This window comes from Topomyia yanbarensis, chromosome 2, assembly GCF_030247195.1.
Source record: "Topomyia yanbarensis strain Yona2022 chromosome 2, ASM3024719v1, whole genome shotgun sequence".
NCBI lineage: Eukaryota > Metazoa > Arthropoda > Insecta > Diptera > Culicidae > Topomyia > Topomyia yanbarensis.
This window is the reverse complement of record NC_080671.1, coordinates 105,889,574-105,911,911: the sequence shown is the minus strand read 5'-3', so window position 1 is coordinate 105,911,911 and position 22,338 is coordinate 105,889,574. Positions and strand designations below refer to the sequence as shown.

At 39.7% G+C, this 22,338-nt stretch overlaps 3 protein-coding genes across 4 annotated transcripts in view; 1 reads left to right on the top strand and 2 right to left on the bottom strand.

Moving 5' to 3' along the window:
• Window positions 1–13,577, top strand: part of LOC131679099 (crossover junction endonuclease MUS81-like) — a 49,180-nt gene extending 35,603 nt beyond the window's left edge. Inside the window, exons 4-6 of one of the 2 annotated variants that reach the window (XM_058959658.1) lie at window positions 11,458–11,512; window positions 12,882–12,957; window positions 13,369–13,577. The gene's annotated coding sequence lies outside the window, so the exon portion shown is untranslated. The remainder of the gene's footprint in view (window positions 1–11,457; window positions 11,513–12,881; window positions 12,958–13,368) is intronic. The other variant, XM_058959656.1, reaches the window with a different exon arrangement.
• Window positions 1,716–2,957, bottom strand: LOC131679106 (hypertrehalosaemic prohormone-like). The gene is made up of 3 exons (XM_058959668.1): window positions 2,795–2,957; window positions 1,978–2,109; window positions 1,716–1,902 (listed from the first exon to the last, which is right to left on the bottom strand). The coding sequence occupies exons 1-3, from the start codon at window positions 2,861–2,863 to the stop codon at window positions 1,864–1,866; spliced, it is 240 nt and encodes a 79-aa protein (XP_058815651.1). The 5' UTR covers window positions 2,864–2,957; the 3' UTR covers window positions 1,716–1,863.
• On the bottom strand, window positions 13,413–21,749 carry LOC131679105 (hypertrehalosaemic prohormone-like). Its single transcript, XM_058959667.1, has 3 exons — window positions 21,558–21,749; window positions 13,739–13,870; window positions 13,413–13,664 (listed from the first exon to the last, which is right to left on the bottom strand). Exons 1-3 carry the CDS (start codon window positions 21,624–21,626, stop codon window positions 13,626–13,628), a joined length of 240 nt encoding a protein of 79 aa, XP_058815650.1. The 5' UTR covers window positions 21,627–21,749; the 3' UTR covers window positions 13,413–13,625.
• Window positions 21,750–22,338: the final 589 nt, after the last annotated feature.

Below are 22,338 nucleotides of genomic sequence, written 5' to 3'. Positions count from 1 at the left end.
AGACATTGTCTCAATTTGTCGAGCTGAATCGATTGGTATATGAGACTCGGCCCTCCGGGCCTCGGAAAAAGTTTTTAAAGTTTGAGCTAATCCTATACATTTCTTTTGTAAGAAATGTAAAACGTGAATAACTTTTAAAAAGGACATAATTACACGAATTAATTTTTAGTGTTGAAGTAAAATTCCAAATATCTCGAAAACTATCGCATTTTGGAAGATATTTGTTAAATGTATTTTGATTTAAAATGATGCTAAGAATTATATTCTGTAATAAAATTACGGTTTTGTAGGTCTTAGTATGAGATTTGAAAACATGTTGTTACATAAACTTTTTTGATGATAAGCTCTCCATCATGAAATCACATAGAGTAGAAAAAATGGTTTTTTTTGCAATTTGAATTTTTAACAAATTTTTGTTTTGTGAAAAATGACGCAACATTTTTTTCAGTGTATATTTTTTTCGCGCAGGAGTATTGATTCCCTGTAACTCGTTCTCAAATAATTTTACTGTTTAAAATAGAGTAATCGAGAAAAAAAATAATAGTGTAAGGTGGGGTAAATCCGACCTAGTAAATGGTTTTAGCTGTAAAATGCTCATTTTACATCGGATCAAGTCGTTTTATATACCAAATTAAAGGTTAGACTCCTGGACAACTTTCTATATACAGCATTTTACTCAGATCTTGGGAATATTTTTAAAAACAAGCCTTTAACAAAAATGTTCATTTTTGCTGTTTTCAAAAATGGTGGGGTAAACCCGACTCCCTATGCTTTTGGTTGATTTAGTGCAGATATTACCCAAATTTTATGGTTTTTCAATGATAAATCAATGAATGTTGTGTTATTGAATTGTAACATGAAGAAAATGGAGTTCAATGTCAATCTTGGAATGCCAAAATCACGAGCAGTAGCACGTAATGATATTCTCATTTGCATGGGAGCAATTGCTTAAAGAATACTATAATAATCACGTTTTTGTGTCTTTCGTTTGTAATTGTGAATTATTTTTCATAAAAATAATATAAAATAACAATAAAAATATATTTCAATTTGATAAATAAACATTTTCTTAGCAAAAAAGCGGTCGGATTTACCCCACTGTTTAGAGGTCGGATTTGCCCCACCGCGTCATTTTTCATTACGATGCAATTAAAAAAAGTTATGAAAAATGTTGAACCAAATTCATCTACGCACTTTGTAGGACTTTATTCAAAGAATTTAAATCCACTTACATTTTTTATGCAATCACTTTAACAATCAGAAATATCCTGTAGGCAATAATGCACAAAAGTCAAATCAAAAGTTGTAAAAACACACTTTTTGTCGTTTGAGCATCTCAATGTAGATTAATAAAAAGCTGTCATGCCACCATTATGATTATTTTCGATGCTCTACACGACACCATTGATATTAGTTCGCGTAGTGCTTCTGATTTTCGGTAACAGAGGAGGGTCGGGTTTACCCAACGGTTGGATTTGCCCCACCTTACCCTACACGTAGGAACGTCTACGCCCTTTTGAAAAATTGCCTTTGTATCAAAATATTGCAATTGCTAGAGAAAATCATGGAGATTCATTAACCGAACACAACTGTAATCGACGATAGTCATATTTTGCGGTCGGCCGGATTCTCATGGAAGCTCTCATATAAGTGCTTGATTTGAAAACTCGAACAACCTTGTAATAATGGTCTTAAACTTTTAATAAAAAGTCTTTTATTTCTAATTTACACTAACGTGTGCATGAACAGTTTTATTTACAAAATGGATACCTCAATTTAAGTTGTACATCAAAAACATTCTCTTCTGGTTCGTACTAAGCTTGATTTCCTATTGTGCTTTGATGATAGTAACCTGTTCTTCTTTCACTTCTGGTTACATTCCAGGATTTTCTGGGCCTCGCTCTGGATGAGAAAAAGTAGAAAAGATAAACAGATTATTTTCTAAACTGTAAGCACTCATTGATGCAACAATCGCACCTGAATCATCCTATAGATAACCATCAACGAATCGACGGGAGATTTACATCCGTCCTGAGCACCGAACAAATTCGATAAGTCCAATCCCGGTTGAGCCGTAGATCGCTTGCCCCATCCCGTGGTAAAGGTCAGCTATGTGGAGTATATATGAGAAAAACAATGACAATGTAGGGTTTTAGTATCCATTTATGTTATTCTTGCTTGTCGTACATATTTCGGTGTTTATTAGAAGATTTGTGACACTGTTTTCGACCACACAGTGCATAATTTAAACCATTATATTTAGTACAATGCTACTTTTATGCGAAAATGTTGAAACGAAGCTTCTAAAATTGAATGTTAAGATGAAGCGGCACCAACAATGTAACTTATTTCTATCAAATCACTTGTAAGACCATTTATTTGTTGGTTTTCACATTGGAGGAGCTGATTACCCTAGGTAAACTACAAAGACCATTTGGTCGTGATAAAACTTTAAATATTCATTTTCAATTCGACATTTTCCACTACAAAAAAGTCCAAAGTTTTCATCATATAATTGACCTACATCTCTTTGTAGTTTCAACTCCTTCAACACAATTAGTTTCAATTACAAAGCGAAAATTTTTCACTGGCACCTATTATAGCAAAACGTGCAAACGAAAAATTACATTATATTAAAAGAGCAAAAGCTTCCGTCTTCTCAAGCGGTCGGATCAAGTGTAATCCCTCACTCTTTATCGACGTTGCAGTCTACGGGAGGAAATTGCTGCATCGGTTTCCGGTTTTAATTAAACTTAATCGCTAATTAATTCCTTCCTTAGCGGGTTTCACTCACCTGCGCTTCACAGACGAAGATAAAAGTGGCGCAGATTAGCAGCACACTAAATAGTTTCACCGGGGTCATTTTTTTAGTTGCTTCAGGATTTTCGCGGATGCGAAACTATTTGCGTTGCAATTCGTAACTGTACAACCGATAACACTTTATCGCCGACTGGTGCTCGATTCAAATTGATTGCGGAAAAATCAATTTACTCTGCTTTTATACGAATGGTTCGAATCTGTATCCACGAATTGGTACGGTTTCATCGGTTCCGCAACTATGTAATTAGCTTCCGCGCATAAATTCGATTCATTCATGCGTATGCAAATCGATTCATATTGCGGGGATGCATCTGTCGTGCTTTGGGCTACATCCGGGGGCGGTTTGCTTTGCACCGATACATTGACGCACGTACTTCTAAGGGGAATCCTTATAAAGGGGCTTGCGGGTGAATAGTGACAGATTTCAATAGCCGGTCAAGTGGGTGGGATCATCGCTATCTATAGGTTTTTATTTTATTTGGATTATGATAGTTTGATGTTATTTTATTATGATTTTATGGTAATTTGATTTGTTTGTATGTTTTTTGGTTGCAATATATTCCTAATTCAATGTATTGCTGCCTGGTCTTACGGTAAGCTTATCAGTTTAAAGGTTTTTTTGTTGCTTTTTCTACATCTAGAACTCTCCAGTATAAAATAACCTTCGAATGGAGGGCCGTTCGCAAGGGAAAAGAGTCGAGAGGGGTTTAACTTTGAAAATCTATCGACTCCTTGAGCAGAAAAAATAGAATACTGAGGGTTGTTTTGACACATAAAATATCATTGGAATTCAGCTTCTTATATTCTCTAAGGACTCTGAGAATACTGAGGGTTGTTTTGACACATAAAATATCATTTGAATTCAGCTTCTTATATTCTCTAAGGACTCTGATGACATGCTTCTCAGGATTATGATCGAACCCTGATTGAAATTCTTTCTTGGAATTTGAATATTTTTATTGCGATCCTTATCCGTATTTATAGGCTTTTCTGCTTAGACTCCGGTGGAACTCTGTTGATATTTTCGGTAGTATCTTTAGCGGAATTCTGAAAAAAATTAACTGAAGATTTTGATTAACTTAGGATACTGATGGAGTAATGCTCTTGCTTCTAAAAAAATCCGATTTAAATCGGTTATAATTTTGCCGGTACACTCTGTTCAGTACTTTGAAGTAATCTTGCCCAATTCTGACACTATCTCCTTCAACATTAGGATACTTGACGCAGTACTTGACGTAATCTAGCTCATGGAATTCTGGTCAGAATAATCAAAATCAACAATGGCAGCTTTTCAACAAAATCCTGAGAAGTTTTTCATTGAGATTCTGATTAGTCTTCCGTCTGTGGAATGTTTACCTGAATTCTTGGCATGACTTTCTCAAAATCCTGAGTATGATTCCATCAGAGACATGGGTAGGATTTGTTCTAACCAAGATTTCACCTGAATTTAGGCAAGATTTCATCAGTTTACTATGAAGGTCTCCGTCATAATACTTGGTTATATTCCATCAGAGGGAACCAGAAATGAACTCTTGGAGAACCAAACCCTGTCAAATGACATATCATGTATCAAAACAAATGGTAGTCGTATAATGAGTCATTAAAAACTGTAGAATGGACAACAAACCCATAACGGTCGGAGGAAAAATAAACAACAAATAAACAAATATTAAGTTGCCCAATATCCCATTGCAGAAGTATCTGGAATCTGTACCAGAATGAATAATAAGGGGTCTACGGAATCAAATTGCATGACAAAGAAAGGTTTGTCAAAATTCACCCATTCAACCAATCGTTTTCAAACATTTAGGGAGTAAAATAGAACATATTCAAATGCACGTACCTTCCTCTCAACATTGCTCATAATATCTTGTACAACGTTTGGATCAACTTATTTTCATGAGGAAATCCATTTTTTACTCATTTCCTTCCACTTCCTTAGGATGTCTCCGCAGTGTTTGCTTTATGATTGCTCAGTATTTTTCAATTGGCCGCAATTCCAATGCTTTTGGGGGATTAAGATTCTTGGGCACGAAATTGACCTCCTCAGCCTTGTACCACTCCAGAACACCTTTCGAGTAATGACACAACGCTAAACCCGGCCAGAAAGACATCGTGAGATCTCGGAAGTTGAAGCAGAAGCTCTTAGAGGTATTCTTTCAAGTATGCATCTGCCCATTGCCCGTTGTCACGCTTTCCACACGAGCAAATTGCCTGCCAAATCGTATATTTTTTTTGGGAAGCTCAGACATTTATTGTTTTCTAACTTCCTCAGAGACGTCGATCTTCTGTAGAGCAGTTAAGAAAAGGAGCCCAGGAAGCTGTCGGAAATCTTTTTTCAGATAAATCTCGTCATCCATAGTGAGACATGTTCTCTTGGTTTGTCATAGATGAACTTTATCATAGTGAGACAATGATCTTTTGTATACCCCGGTAGATCGTTGATGATCAGAGTCCCGAAAAATCAAAGTCTGAACCAGATAGTTTTACTAAGAAGTGTGTGCCACTTATAAGTGAATGAATCCTATTAGCTGAATGTGGAACAATTGCAAATCTATCCTTACGAAATAATATGACACTGAAGGTTGCAATGATGTGCGTATTCATACCAAGAATTAATCCTATAGCATAAAATACTCTTGTTTATAAAACTATGCTTTGGTACTCTCTTCCCCGCCTTATATGATGGAGATACAAAAAGCACATGTTTGCATCACACATACTCACACTTTATGGCCCACGCATATATCATATTTTCAGTGTTTCAAAAATCACTCCAATCAGCATGCGTCCATAGTTTGACAAATCATTAAAATCCATGATTTCATCACTCACTTTTTTTGGCTCCTGAGGAGTGAAAACTGCCAAGGAGTGAAAACAGGTTACTAGATTATAATTGCAGCATGCAGTTTAAAAGCCCGAGCTCAATTTAGATTTTCAATTTTCATTTTATCAAGCACAAAAGCAAAACAGATCCTTTGTACAATCCATGGCGAAAGCTTCTTTTCGATAGACCTCGAAGGTCAGCATTCAATGGTTAGCGTACTAGGCTAGGCTTAGGCCATTACAGTAATAAATAGTACACCTGTTTTACATCCTTCCACTATACATTTGAACTTTCGGATTTCATCACTTCATGATTATTGTTATAATAATATATTTGTTAAAGAAAATTAAATTAAAAACAAATGATTTTCTACAATATATACAGGGTGCGCCATCTGGATGTATCCTATTTCAACATTGAACAACTCCGCCATTTTCCAGCCGATTTTGACAGATACACACAATTCTGAAACATCATTTAGTGCCATTTTAGCTATAAGTCGATTTACACCAAAAGAACGCGCTGAAATCGTAGCGCATTACATGGAAAACGATCGTTCAATAGTGAAAACTGTGCGTGCTTATCGTAAAAAATATGGCAAGCTCACTTCAGCCTTTCCGGCGGAGTAAACAAACAAAATTGTCGAATTTGGGGGACACAGAACCCACACGTCAAACACCACTACACGACCAGAAAGAAACTGTTTGGGCCGGATTTTGCTCCAAAACAATCATCCGGTCCTTATTTTTTCAAAGAGGTAGGTCGACACTTTGTCTGTCCACAAATGCAAAAAAGATCTGAAAAACGTCTATTTTCAACAAGACATTAGCGAGTTTGAACTTAAATTCGGTCTATAAGCGACGACAGAACAATAATCACAAACCGGACTGGACAGGAGGAGCCAAAACCAGGAGTGAAAACCTAAGAGCCAAAACCCACTTGGATTGCTTTGATTTTTTACTCACTCCCAGAAATGTGCATAACAATGATTGGTTTCCACCGCTCCTTTGGAAACAGGTTCCTTGGTGTGAAATGTGTGGTTTATTTGAAACACTGCATATTTTTAATAAAGATTTTAATAAAGTGGATATAAAATAAATTAAAGGGCGTGTTGATCCTGCCCCTATGCGGTGTCGGTTTTACCCGCAGTGTCTAGAAGAAGTCATTTTGTTTTCCAAGTTTTGCAACTAATAATTTTTAATGAAATTAATTTTTTGAAGCGCTGACAAAATTAAGCTTTGTTAATAACTTTCTGAAGAATAATTCTGCGTAGAAATTTTATTTTATTAGTTTTGTGGTAACCCAGAAAGTGTTAAGCTTAAGTGTCGGTTTTAACCATAATTCCCCTACCGGTTTGCCCACTATTCGGGTTTTTATTTGCCCGGCAGACCCTTTTGCCAGGGCGGCCTAGGTACCTCTACAAGAATTTCGGATTTTCGTATGCCAACAAACAAAAAGGGAAAAAACAAACAACAGTACCGATATACCGAGCGATATTTTGATTGTTTTCGTATAGCTTTCAACTGGTTTACAATATCGCCTTGATATCAAAGGGAAAGTTACGGGAAATATTAGGTTTGTTCCAGTACCAGGAAAAACTGGAAGTACTCCGGAGGAATTCGTTCCTGTGCTCTCTTCTTCTCTTTTTTCTTCTGCTGGTAACAAACCGGAGTAAAAAGGAGCAAGTATTTTTTTTTCTCCTGTTTACTCCTGAGTGACTTCCGTGTACTGGAACAAACCTATTATGGGCCTTTTGAAAAATCTAACCTATTGATGGAGAAACACGAATAACTTATGAAAACGTTGCAATAAAGCAAAATAATTGTGTTGTTAAAACAAAATTAAAAATATCTCGGAAACTATGACATTTCAAAATATTTTTGTTAGGAGTTTTTTGATTTAAAATGGCGTTTAGAATTATATTCAAAAATTAAATAGTATTTTTCACTGCAAATAGTATAAATTATAAAATGTGTCAAAAAATGTTGTTAGGAAAACTTTTTTATTGAAAGCCTCTCCATGATCCGAACAATGTGAAAAAGTTTCTTTTACATCTTTAAAACGATAAACATTAGATTGTCTACATTTTATGATGGGATAACGCGAATAGCTTTTAAAAAGGGCATAATTACACAAATTAAATGTTTTTGTTGGAGCAAAATTTCAAATATCTGGACGACTTCGCATTTTGGAAGATTTTCCTTTTGATTTAAATGATACTACGAATTATATTCTATAGTAAAATTACAGTTGTGTATGTAAATTACCATAAAATTTAAAAACATGTATAAAGCTATTCTTAGAAAAACTTTTTTACCGATAAGTTCCCCATCGTGAAATTACATCCTAAATGTTTCTTTTCTCTTTAGGTTCCTGTTGAAAAAAAAAAATTAAAAAAATGGGTTTTTTCAAAATTTAAATTAAAATTTAAATTTGTGAGAAATGACAACAGTTTTTTTCAGTGCATGTTTTTCTCGTAGAGAAAGTATTCATTTCGTGTAACCCGTTCTCAGATAGTTTTGTTGTATAACATACGGCAATCGATTTTTTTTTCTAAGATGCTAAAGGGCGAACACGAAATTATTGCAACACATTCAACAGGGCATAACTTTTTTACCATTGCGTAAAAATCAACCAAATTTTGCACACTTCTCATTGATGTGTATTGTTTACATGCTGTCAAACTCGAAGTCGTGTTTTTCGATTCAACTTAAATGGAGGTGAACCAACGCGAGTCGAGAGAACAAATTCTTTCCAAACACCTGGAATTTCCTGACCTGTCGCACCTGCAGTTGGGAAAAATGTTGAACATTCACCATTCAACCGTCTCCAGAGTGTTGAAGCGGTTCCAGGAGCGGTTGACGTTGTACCATGGCAAAGGAGCTGGAAGAAAACCGGGACCGGAGAACAAAAAGACGGAGGGAAAGGTGAAGCGGATGATTAAAGCAAATCCCAACGTCTCAAGCCGTGATTTGGCTAAAAAGGTCGGCATGTCGCAGAGCTACGTCCAGAATGCAAAGAAGAGAGCTGAACTACATACATACAAGGTACAGAACTTCCCAAACCGCGATGAGCGGCAACAATCGACGGCTAAAACTCGGGCACGGAAGCTCTACGAGAAGATGCTGACAAAATATGGCTGCTGTGTGATGGACGACGAAACGTATATAAAAGCCGATTTTAAGCAAATTCCGGGGTTGGAGTTTTTCACCGGCAAGAGCAAGTTCTATGTGGACGACAAATTTAAGAAGAAGAAAATGTCGAAGTTCGCCTCCAAATATCTAATTTGGCAGGCCATCTGCTCTTGCGGATTGAGGAGTGAGCCTTTCGTGACAAAGGGCACAGTAAATGGCGAGATCTACAAACCTGAGTGCCTCGAGAAGTGCCTTTTGCCGTTCTTGCAGCAGCACGACGAAGCTCCGCTATTTTGGCCAGATTTGGCATCATGCCACTATTCTAAAAGTGTCCTGGAGTTGTATGAGGCCAATTCTGTCCATTTTGTTCCAAAGGACATAAATCCGCCAAACTGTCCGGAGCTGCGCCCGGTGGAGCAGTACTGGGCAATGATGAAGCGAGAACTTCGGAAGAGCAAGAATACAGTCAAAGACGAGAAGGACATGTTAAGAAAATGGAAAAAAAAACTGAGAAACTGGTACCGGATGACACTGTAAAGACTTTGATGGAGGGCATCAAGCGAAAATGCGTTCAATTTTACACTCAAGGCTCCATTGATTAACTTTTCTTTTGATTTTTGAAGTAAATATATGTATAAAACTACCCTAAAATTTTAGTTTGATTTCAAACATTATAAGAAAATTGGCATGACATTTTCGGTGTCGCAATAATTTCGTGTTCGCCCTTTATACTACTGCGCACTCCACAAGTATCACGGGAGGAGAATATTTTTGTTAGTAGAGTATAGAAGTTGGATATACTTCTTCTTTACCGACGCCAGAGAGGTGATTCCACTACCTGGACTAGATATCGATCCACCAATTTCATGGACCGGGGAGCTTGAGCTAGAGTTTGTGCGACCACCCCTGGCTGCTACTCCGTTATCGATCTGGACTAGCTGAAGTTGCACAGAGAATAAGTAGATAATTATACTTGGGAGTAGCGAAACATCTTTCAATGTGCAACTCCTGGTATGGGGAGTGGGCGTAGCGTATTGGTAAATCGATTGCCTTGTACGCAGCGCACCTGGGTTCGAGTCCCGACCCCGCAGATAGGGTTAGAAATTTTTCCTAAGAGATTCTTCTAACCCGAAGAGGCGAATGACCTTAAGGTTAAAACCTCTATAATCGAAATAAATAAAAAAAACTGGTAATCCTAAAGTATTGATCAATACCGGCGCCGGCCAGGCCCGAACGTAGATCGCGGAAAGAAAAGGGAAGGAATGGTTAGTCCGATACTTGCTTTTGCTAGAGGCCGTATATACTACTGCGCACTCCACAAGTATCACAGGAGGAGGATATTTTTGCTAGTAAGATTATGGAAGTTGGATCACTTCTTCTTTACCGACGCCAGAGAGGTGACTTCGCTATCTGGATTAGATATCGATTCACCAATTTCATAAACCCGGGACAAACGGCTTTACTTCCCTTCCGAAGGAAGACGTGACCACAGATTTTTTCACCTCAGAAAAATCTCAACGACCTCGGTCGGAATTGAACCCAGGCCAACTGAAATGAGTGGCGGTCACGCTTACCACTCAACCACCGGCGCCGTCAGACACAACAGTTTTTTTCAGTGCATGCTCTTCTCGTAGAGAAAGTATTCATTTCCTGTAACTCGTTCTCAGATAGTTTTGTTGTATAAAATAGGTAATCGATTTTTTTTTTCCGAGGATGCTACATGTAGAAACTTTTGTGCCTTTTTAAAAAAAATGCTCTTGAATCACAATAGGCATATTGACTGTGGAAAATGTTTAGTCTTCCATACGGGTGAAACGTGTAAAGTTTCATCGGTATCTATGATGTTCGGTCACAATTTTAAAGATTTTGATTTTTTTATGCATAAATATTTCCTCCGAAAAAATCGTTCAAATTGCAAAAGTTGCTCGTAAATCCTTGAAAGACATTGGCATTTTTCACCTAACGATTCTTTTGACTAATGAAACCGATTCGTAATAAACCTACAGAAGTCATTCCACGGTTTTTACGAAAAACTGAAAGCGTATCCATAAAACTACGAATGATTCGTCATATGTACGGAAAATTCGCATATTTTACGAAAGATTTCTATACGAAACTTACTTGTAGCAGATTTACGAATATATTCTCTCCGTGTATATTCTTATTTGACAATTTGCGCTTTAACAGCTGGTACGCTTATGGTCGAAATCTAGTACCACAATCTAACAAGCTCGAACGCTTGGTCGAATGCGATACGGAATGCCGCAATTTCGTCGAAACGACTTCAAAAAGTTTCGAATCGAGATGCGGTGTGCGACCCCGGATAATCAATAAAATACTTTAAAACTAAAATAACAAATGATCATACACCATATTTCTTCGTATCAATTTACGTGCTACGAATGGTTCAATCATTCATATCTGCTTGTTTCATTCCTTGGCAACCATAATAAAATTCATTTGATTGATTAAAAAAAAACAAAATTGCATTTATTATCTGCGATTATAGTAGTTTATTTGGAAGAATTTTTCAATATCTATCACAATATTTTAACATTTTTAAAATATTTTTATCCATAATAATTCATTTTAAAAGTCCGAAATTTTTGTTGTAAACTATTTAATTTCGATTATTTTCCTAAAATAGTTCGTTAAAAGTCATCTGTATCCTTCTAGGCAATTTTGTTTTCTCTCTTGACGTCACAATATCAGCCCATGAAATTGCCTGCAGGTATGCAATTTTTTTCTTATATCAATACACCTAATGAAAATTACTACAAAGTAATTTTATTTTTATAGTAAAAAAACAACCAACAATTTGAAAATCTGCAATTTATGGGTACACTGAAACCTCCATTTATGAACCAAACCGGGGGCTCGTAAACTGAATTAGTTCGTAAAAAAGTGTTCGTTATTTGGGATTTAGTTCGTAAAAAAAGTTTGCTTCACATTCTTATTAATATTCGTTGGTTGAGCAATATTCTGGATAACCCTAACAACATGGGTATTTTTGGAACGGGCTTGACAAGTAGATGCTGAAAATGGACTATTGGAACCGTTTCGAAATCCAAGATGGCGACTTCCGGTTGAGCAATATTCTCGATAACCCTAACAATATGGGTATTTTTGGAATGGGTTTGCCAAGTAGATGCTAAAAATGGACAATTGGAACCTTTTCCAAGTTCAATATGACGATTGCCGGTTGAGCGATATTCTTGATAACGAACAATATGGTCTACTTCCGTCATGCACTCGTCAACCCTATCCCGAAAATATCCATATTGTTGAGGTTATAGAAAATTTATTTAAACCGGAAGTCACCATCTTGGATTCCAAAATGGCTCAAGAAATCGATTTCCGTTATGCACTCGTCAACCCCATTCCGAAAATACCCATATTCTTGAGGTTATAGAGAATTTATCTAAATCGGAAGTCGCCATCTTGGATTCCAAAATGGCTCAAGACATCGATATCTGTCATGTACTCGTCAACTCCATTCCGAAAATACCCATATTGTTGAGATTATAGAAAATTTATCTAAACCGGAAGTCGCCATCTTGGATTCCAAAACGGCTCAAGACATCGATTTCCGTCATGCACTCGTCAACCCCATTCCGAAAATACCCAACTTATATTAGTAACAACATGCTGTAATGTACGAACTCAAACTTTCCAAACAGAGTTCGTTATTTCGAATTTAGTTCGTAAAAAATGTTACGTAAATTGAATATTACGTAAAAAAGAGTTCGTAAATGGAGGTTTCAGTGTACCAGTACTAGGTTGAAAAAATGAGAGCGTTTGTGTTGTATTTACTTGAATTGAAGATAGTTTTTCGAAAAACTTTTGAAAAAGTTATCAACGTTTCCCTATTTTACGGTAACACATTTCCATGGATGAATCGTGATCTACCTGTATGTCTTTTCAATAAAAAAAGTACAAATAACCTATTCGTATCAGATGTAGCCTTAATTACTACCCATTTTGTCTACCCAACAGTGCCTCACGTATTCATATTGAGGAGCCGTTGAAATATATTTAATTACTGTTTGTATAGTTATGGATACCTACCTGTTAACAAAATACTCTCTTCGTTATTTCAGAACTCATCATTTGCAGCGAAAGAAGTCTACTGTGAAGTAATCTGAAAGTTCCTGTTACCGATGGTATATACGAAGGGTAAGTTTTTTTATTTTTCACTATCACACCACATCCATCCGGCCGATGACGACAAAGAAAATGCTTGACTGTAAAAGCCACGGAAAAGGGCAACCTTTCCAACAGCTGGCTACAGTGTGATCCAAATTAGTTTTCAATCCGAGGCCGGTGGTTCGTTCTTGCAAAATGATGATCCTGGGATGTTGGAGTCACCACCGGAGCTGACTCGTTCACTGTACCATCGCCTCTTCTGCCTTCCACCCTACATCATGTGTGCATGTGTGGAATGGAATCTTTGACGCGATGGCACAATGAATTGACCAACTCGAACGCTTGATTCACATCTCGCTGATTGCTTTTAATGTAGTTTGATTAGAAGATGGCAGTTCTATGAGTGGTAATTTGAATAAATTTGTATCTTCCACGGTTTAGGTCACGTGCACAGGGACTGTCAAGGACAACAATGATAACACCACTTTTCACTTATGCCATTTTCTGTGATCTACGCTAGTTTATATATATTTGAGTGGTTTGCATCTCGCAGGGAACGAAACGGATTTGATACATAGGTATTGGTATATACACGATTGAAGTTTAGTGAATACAGCAAATTAAAAGCATTCTCCGCTGGTTGGAACTAATTTCGGTTTTCTTTCTGAGCGTTGATGACAGCAGCCCAATCACTTCGTTCATTTCTGATTGCATTCCAGGATTTTCTGAGCCTCGCTCTGTGTGGAAACAAAAGGGAAAATTGAAATGATTTATTTTTTCTCGGCTGCAAAAAATGTGGCAAAAATCTCACCTGAATCATCCGATAGATAACCATCAGTGAGTCGACGGGTGTTTTACAGCCGTCCTGAGCACCGAACGAATTCGGCATGTTCGACCCCAGTTGAACCGAAGATCGCTTTCCCCAGGATGGCGTGAAGGTAAGCTGTGTGGAATGTATAAGAAAAACCGTTACAATTCGGGGTTGAATAATTGATGGGTCATGTTAGAGCTTACTACTGGACTCTGCCCATTTACGAGCCCACCTTGCATCCCGTGCTAGTATAGGCACAAATAGATAGCTCTGTCGCTGACGTAGTGCCAGTCTCTATTCTAATAGAAAGCATTTTATGGATGGATAGATTTTCTGTACCAGTCCATAATGCTGTATTATTGTGCAATATGCTTGCACCTTAAGCGTGAATCAGGGAATTGCTTGAATTGGTAAGTTTAGTAATTTTTACAAGTTGATCTTTATTTATTTTCTTATATTGTGTATCATGTCACATTTCGGGTTTTTACAAATCGTTTTGAACTGCAGTTTTATAATCTAGGTGGTCTTATTAAAAGCTCAAAAAAGGGTATAGTGAAGCTCATGGAATCGCTGATACACTAAGGTTTCGTTTTGCACGGGGGATACGTACCGTGTAAAAAAAACGTGTTAATTGCGAAATCCGTGTTAAAAAGCCGCTTTTATTCAGAAAACCGTGCCTAAAAACCGCGTTACATTCAATGCAAAAGACTTTAGATTTAGATTTTAGGAAAAGGGATGATTTCGGAGTTTTATCAAAATGTCCTTTTGAAGGCAAAAGACTTGACGATTTTTGAGCAAGCTTTTTTTGCGCGGATTTTGCAAGTAGCACGATTTCTGCTTTTATTCTAATTGCTTAGAAGAGTTTTGGAAAAGTGGAAAAATCGGATCTTGAGAATTTCTTTTGGTCTGCATTTCAACAATGGTAGACGCCAAATATCGATGTATGAGACCATTTTAAAAATCAAGATGGCGACTTCCGGCTTCGCGGAATTCTCTAAAACTTAATCGATATGGGTATTTTTGGAACGGGCTGGACGAGTAGACGCCAGATATCGATGTCTGTGACCTTTTTGAAAACCAAGATGGCGACTTCCGATTTCGCGGAATTCTCTAAAACCTAATCGATATGGGAATTTTTGGAACGGGCTTTACGAGTAGGCGCTAGATATCGATGTCTGAAGCTGTTTTGAAAATCAAGATGGCGACTTCCGGTTCAGCGGAATTCTCTAAAACTCATCACTATGGACATTTTTGCAACGGGTTTGACGAGTAGACGCCAAATGTGGATGTCTGAGACCATTTTGAATACCAAGATGGCGACTTCCAGTCTATCGGAATTTTCAATAACCCAATCAGTATGCATATGTTCAGAGCGGGCCTAATGAGCACATGATAGAGATCAATGTCTGAGGTCATTTTGAACTACAAAAGGGTAACTATAGGCTCTGTATAACTCAGACAACGTGGAGTGTTTTGGAACATGATTGAAAAATACGCTGTTGCTAGAGGTTTGACGTCATTTGCATTTATAAGATAAGAAAAATGTGCTCATGAATGGATTTACTCGAATATGAGCTGGTTCGTATGTAAGAGCTCATCGAGCGTATTTTCGAGGCTCATAATCGAATCAAAAAACTGACAAAATCAGGGGGGATAATAAAATCAGGTCTTCGTTGTATCATTAAGATGAATGAGATGTGCAACTAAATCTTAGATTAAAACACCATCTTAGATTAAAACATGACTTCCGGAATCGACATCGACAGAAGAAAAACACCGTTCAGCAAACCCAAGGCAACCTCACCGGATACCATGAACCCACCACCAAAAGCCCTACCAGTACCACCAACAAAACCATGGGTTATTCAGACGATGAAATTGAGATTACCGAGATGACTCCTAGCCAGCCTTTTCAATAATCCCCATTTTCACCAACGTTTGGATACCAAAGACAACCCACGCACGAATACTGACCACGAGATAGATCGGTTTGGAAGTGAGGAAAGTGTAGTACTCCTTGCAACGGAAGCACAGCAGTATGAAGGAACTATCCGAGCCGTCATACTCCAACCCGTTGATGGTGAATTCACCTTTATGACCGATAAGGACACCGATATCACCACTCCATTTAGAAAATCAGCAAAACAGAAGAGTCGGTTCAACAAGCAAAAAGAAACCAGCAGAACCACACAAAGTATTTCCCCAGTGGCGACCGCAGTCGTTGATTTTGGACAAAATAGTGTAGTTCGTGCGACAGCGGTTGGCACTGTGGGGCTGGATCTTCGTCAGGTCAGTTCCAAAACTGTCAATCCCCTCACAGATACTGTTGTGCTTAACATGTTCGCAGGTCCAACTCAACATAATCGATTATTCACTTCGCCACATGATCTCGCCCGGAGAAGGTCCATCGAGATACCCGTACCGAGTTGGGACAACACTAGCTTCGAAAAGGCAGTCAAGGAAAACTTTCCCTAGTGCCGGTCGCTGTCGGCAGTTCTGGTAGTAGTCGTGTAGTAGTTTTGACAGCGGCTGGCGCTGTGGGGCTAGACATCTCACAGGTTAGTCAATACACCGAGAACCGTTCAGCAGGTACTGCTCCGCCTACTATATTTACATGTTGTCGATTCACCACCGATGGGCTTTCATCTCATCGTACATCTCTCTCGCCTGATGAAGGTTCATCAAAAGGAACACTCAGTGATTTGAAGACTCGACAGCTGAAGAACCATAAACATCATACTTCCCAAAGCCTTTCCCCAGTGTCGGTAATTGACGGTAGTTCCAAAGATAGTCTCGACAGTGGCTAGTACTGTGGGGCAAGACGTCTCACAGGTTAGTCCTCTCTTCCACTTTCCGTTAATGGCAAATACTGCGGAATCATGCTCCGTTCCAGATGCGACAACTGCATCGTCCCGGTTTGGGGAAGAACAGAAGAAAGTAGCTTCTCCACTTCATCGTGAACGGATCGACTGGGGGAAGAGGACCGTCCCTACCTCCCGGATAGAGGTGTGCGCCACGTCGCCGCGCCGACGATTGCATGTGAAAATAGTAAGCACATCTGCGACACACCGGCGCGCCGCCAATTTTTACCTAAAATCGGCGGCGCGGCGCACACCTCTACTCCCGGATATACAGTCCTCGCAATTCTCCTCCTGGCTTTCCGCTGGTGAAGATACACCGCAACAACAGCAGAAGCATCAGAGCACCGATATCCCAGTTGAAATCAGCGCAAACCACGTCCTGGTTCCAACGGAACACGCCGGTGAGAATTCGCAGGCAATCACCTTCGCCATCAACATCGTCTACGTCAGAGACTTTCGCCAGTCGAGACAGCAGGTGCTTCGCACTTCAATGGTACATCCGGGGCCTGCAAACCAACATCACCGAGCTTAAACAACTGATCTATGAATATGGACTAAGCCTAATAGCACCACAGAAAACAAAAGTGGACAACCGAGTCGTTCCAGCAGATTTCATCGGCAACAACTACACTTTGTTGCTGAAGACTGGAAATTGTCGATCAAGGAGTAGGTCTTGCCATAAGGAATGGTATACCATTCGAGCTAATCGATATCGGCGACAGCATACAGGCAACCGCAGTCCGGATACAACTGCCACAGCAAATGACGGTGGTATCAGCTTATGTCCCGCCCTGTAACCAACCGCTGGGGTTCCGCGAAATTTCCGTACTGGGCCACTTCATCGCTGACAAAACGCTATCGTAAAGATTGCTCATCCTCAACGACGGATCGCACACTCGGATTGATCCAGCTACCGGTGTCACTCGGCTATTGACCTTTCGATCTGCTCCGAATCGGTGGCTTCGAAATTTGTTTGGCGAACACTTCCGGACACCCGTACTTTCCCATTCTCGTGCCATTCCCGGACTGTCGCACATTCTCACAAAAAGACAAGAATGGATTTATGACCAACCGGATTGGACGACCTATGAACGATTGACCGCTAGCGCTATTCGACCGGGTGTCGAAATACCAATCGATTGTTTTGTTGACCATTTGGTTAGAGCAGCAAACATCGCGATACCTCGCACTACCGGTAGAGTCGGCCCAAAAGCGGTTCCATGGTGGTGTTCAGAGGTGAAAGCAGCGATTAAAAAACGCAGAAAAGCACTTAGAGTACTAAAGCGTATAAAAGCAGAGGACCCAAGGGAAAGCGAATGCCCTTAAAATTTTTCGGGATTCACGGGCGGCAGCGAGAAAGTCAATTCATGACGCCAAGGAAAGATAATGGGAAGACTTCGTCGCGAAGATATCACCAAGGTCAACTATGTCGGAAATGTGGCAGACAGTGAACACGTACAGAGGGAAACGACAGCATAGTCCAACTGTCATTAAACGGTCCAGTGGCTACACGGATAAGCCAGAAGGAATAGCTGAAGAACTGGCACAACACTACAGCCAAAGATCCGCAAACCTTCAGCTACTCGTCATGTTTCCAGAGGGAAAGGGAAAGGGCCAAACGAAACCGTATAAACTTCACACCAGATACTGATGATATTTATAATTTCGACTTCACTCTAGATGAGCTTCTGTGGGCGTTCGACGGAGCAGGAAGTGACTCTTCAGGACCGGACTGCATCGGTTATCGAATGCTTCAGCGACTGCCACTGTCGGTGAAAACTGCTATGTTGGAACTCTTTAACAGAATATGGCGCAGTGGCGTATTGCCACCCTGTTGGCGAACTGGAATCTTCGTACCAATTCCAAAGCCGAACTCGAGTGACGCGGGTCCAGCTGCCTTCCGTTTAAACACCTTAATGAGCTATATGGCGAAGGTTTTCGAACGGATAGTCAACCGACGGTTGACCACCGAACTAGAGTCGAACGGGCGCCTTTAGGTCTGGCCGGTGCACTGACACATACTTTGCGGAGTTGGAGAGGTCATTGTCGGATCGTGACGAACATTGTCTGATAGCTTTGCTTGATTCGTCTAAGGCATACGACACCACCTGGAGATATAGCATCCTACTAACACTACATAAATGTTAGATACGTGGAAGAATTTCCTGAACAGTTTTCTGGCCGAATGAACGTTCCAGGTAAACGTGGAGGAGCATTTGTCGCCAGCATATCCGCTGAAAAATGGTGTGCCACAGGGCTCAGTGCCAAGGATGCAAAATGCCTACCTTTTCTGCGGCTGTAATTTTTCTGCCTACATTCTCATTTCTCTTTTGACGCTACTGTCGTTCGCTACTGCAGGACGCCCAGCGCTGTACGGCAGTCTGTAAGCAAAGCAGTAACATGACAAAGAAATACTGCCCCCAGTACAGCCACCAGACGCGAGCGGTACAGCTTCTCTTTCCTTATTTTACACTTTTTAATATTTTTAATCTATTCAATATTTTCAATAACGAACGATGGTAATAAATGCGGTTCGTTTACGCCACGACCGGTATCATCGCTTTCGTGTGCGGGCCTCTCCCTTTGACTACGCAGAGAAAAGTGTACAAAGCGAGAGAACAAACTTTACTACGTCACACTCTCACCGAGCAGTCGGAGTACAGCAGCAAAACAAAAATGTATTCTACTTCTCTACGGGAAAATGTACTCGATTTGACTACCGTTCTGGCACGAGCTGTAGTGATGTGTCGCTGTAGCGGGCTGTACGGCTTGTGCAAATGTAAATATACCGAAAAAAATGTAGTTTACCAGTACCTTTGGCATCCCTGCTCAGTGTTATGGGCTACGCTCTTTCTCGCTGGTTCTACCTAAACCTTCAGTGCGCAGTAACAGCAGTCGATAAATGATCGAGAAATGTTGGATTTACGATATCTGCAATAAGTCATTAAATTGACTTTACGCTTGTCCGGACATGCCGTAGACTCAGGTGATTCGCATTTAATGCCAAAAGATCCTGACTCCTGCGTTGCAGAAGACAAAGAGTTAAGTAGCCGGGAAACTCTAAGCTAAGGGTCAATGAACCCCTTATCCACGCTTTTCTAAACTTTCTTACTTCAAATCCTTGCTCTCCCTTGAGTACTATGGCTCTTAATATTTGAAAAATACTTCACCTTCCAGTCCCTTCATAATTATATGTTACAATATAAAAAAAAGGAAAAAGATTGACTCACTATAAGTCGTTAATAAAAAAGGAAAAAAAAGAAATCTGCAATAAAATCCAGCATCTTTTATTGCATCCGAATGCCCGCCGTGAACCTACGCAAGTGATAAAAGTGTTCCGAGAAAAACGCTGCTGAGAACCCTCGGTGTTAACCTCGATCGATCGCTCAACTTCAGAGCGCATTGTAAAATAACGAAGAAGATGTGCGAATCTAGGCTGCGCATCCTGAGGATGATCAGTGCCAAATTACCCCGTGGTTAACGCGCTTCCCTACTACAAATTGAGTCTGCAACTATTACCTCGCAACTCCTCTACGGCATGGGACTGCAGAGGAGGAGATACCGTCATCCAAACGCTCGCCCTTACATACAATAGGATGAAAAGGTTTGCATCCGGTGTATACGTCTCAAGTTCAATTCTAGTTATTATGGCAGAAGAAGGGACCCTACCGTTCGATCTACTCATTCTTCTAAGAACAGCTCGGCTTGCTATCCATACGCTGGAAAAAAGCCAGGGACAATGTTGATCTTCCCCATTACATCGAACTTCCGAGCGTCTAATAGAGATGGTCAGAATCCCTCTTCCAGACATTTGCACTCGTATGCGTTTATCTGCACGAAAGTGGTACGAACCCAAGCCCCAGATCGTGTGGGCCATGAAAAATCGTTTAAAAGCTGGAGACCCCTCGGAAGTTGTTCGGCCTGCTTTTCAGGAGCTTCGGGCAGGCAGTTTCAAATGTTCAACACTTTCAACAGTCGTTTACACGGAAGGCTTGGCAATGCAGTAGGTGCAGGAATGTATGGAGAATATTTAAAACAATCGGTTGGTCTTTCATCGCAATACAGCGTCTTTTCGGCAGAAGCGTTTGCAATCAAAACAGCGCTAGCAACAGAACTCGGTCAGCGAATTGGTGATTATGTCTGACTCGGCCAGCTGTTTAGTGGCGTTAGAAGCTGGCACATCGCAACACCCGCGGATTCAGCAGATCTAAAATATGTTGCGAAGCCGTCAAGTCAACCTTTGCTGAGTTCCAGGTCACGCTAGCATCCGTGGCAACGATAAAGCAGACCGCATCGCAGGAGAAGCCAGAGGTAATACTCAACTAGAAATATCCGTCCCAAGAGCACTATCAACCAAATCAAACAAACTATCCGAAACCAATGTTCCAATCGGTGGTATTCGTCCACTGAAGTAAGTTAAATATGACACGCTAATAACGAACCGGCTGATCAACGAGCGCTTACCCGGCTGCGAATAGGGCACACCCGATTAATGCACGAGCTCCTGCTGCAGAATACATCCCCACTAGTATGTGACTGATTAGTCTTTAGTATGTACCCTCTCCATCACACCAAACAGAACAGCGAATCATATATTAAAATATTACCAGCTTCACATGACGTGTGCTTAACAGCTGTAATTAATTGTTCTACTACAAAAACGTATTACATTATAATCATTTAAAGAATTACTTGGAGCTTTTAAAAATCGATTAATTCAAATTACTCAATGTAAATTTTCACTAGCACATAATCTTGCATAATATGCAAAAAAAAATCCCATTATGTTGACAGAGTAAAACCTTACATCCTTTCAAGCAGTCGGATCAAGTACTCTCTCACTCTCTCTCTATCAACTAGGTGAAGTCTAGGGCAGAAAATTGCTGCATCGGTTTCCGGTTTTAATTAAACTTAATCGCTAATTAATTCCTCCCCCTGCCCTGGCGGGTCTCACTCACCTGTGCTTCACAGACGAAGATCAAAGAGGCGCAGATTAGCAGCACACTGAATAGTTTCACCAGGTCCATTTCCTTCGGTTGCTTTTGGGGAGTTCCGCGGATGCAAAACTATTGACGTTGCAATTCGTGACTGCTGATAACACTTTGTCGCCGACTGGTGCTTGATTTTGATTGATTGTGGAAGAATCGATTCGGTCAGCTTTTATACAAATGGTCAGCGAATTAATACGGTTTCAGCGGCGGTTTTGCAACTATGTAATTAACTTCCGCGCTCTTTCATGCGTGTGCAGATCGATCCAGTTTGGGGAGATGCATCTGCCTTCCTTGTGGTTACAGCTGGAAGAGGAGTGGGTTGCATCGTCATTGACGCACGCACTAATTCATAAGAGGAATCCTTACAAAGGGGCTCGTGGGTTATAGTCATCAGTTTAATTTTCCGGTCAAGAGGTCAGTACAATCGTTATCTAAATTGGTCACATCATCATTTTGATCGGATTACGAGAATAGGTTTTTTTTTATTTAGACAATTTATTTCACACGATTGTTTCGTTATTTTTACTGTGCCGAGATTTTTGTTGTTTGAAATACTTTAAAACTATGGAATTCACAATTAATTGATTTTCCAAAACTAATCGTATACCTAATTTTAAATCATATTTTTTTTGAGTCCAGGAAGCTTTTCGACTTTTGATTTTAACAATAGGAGGGATAAATTGAATTTATTCTATTAAAGGAAAGATAAAAATAGTCGGCTTTACTAATTTGATCAAACTGAAAGCCA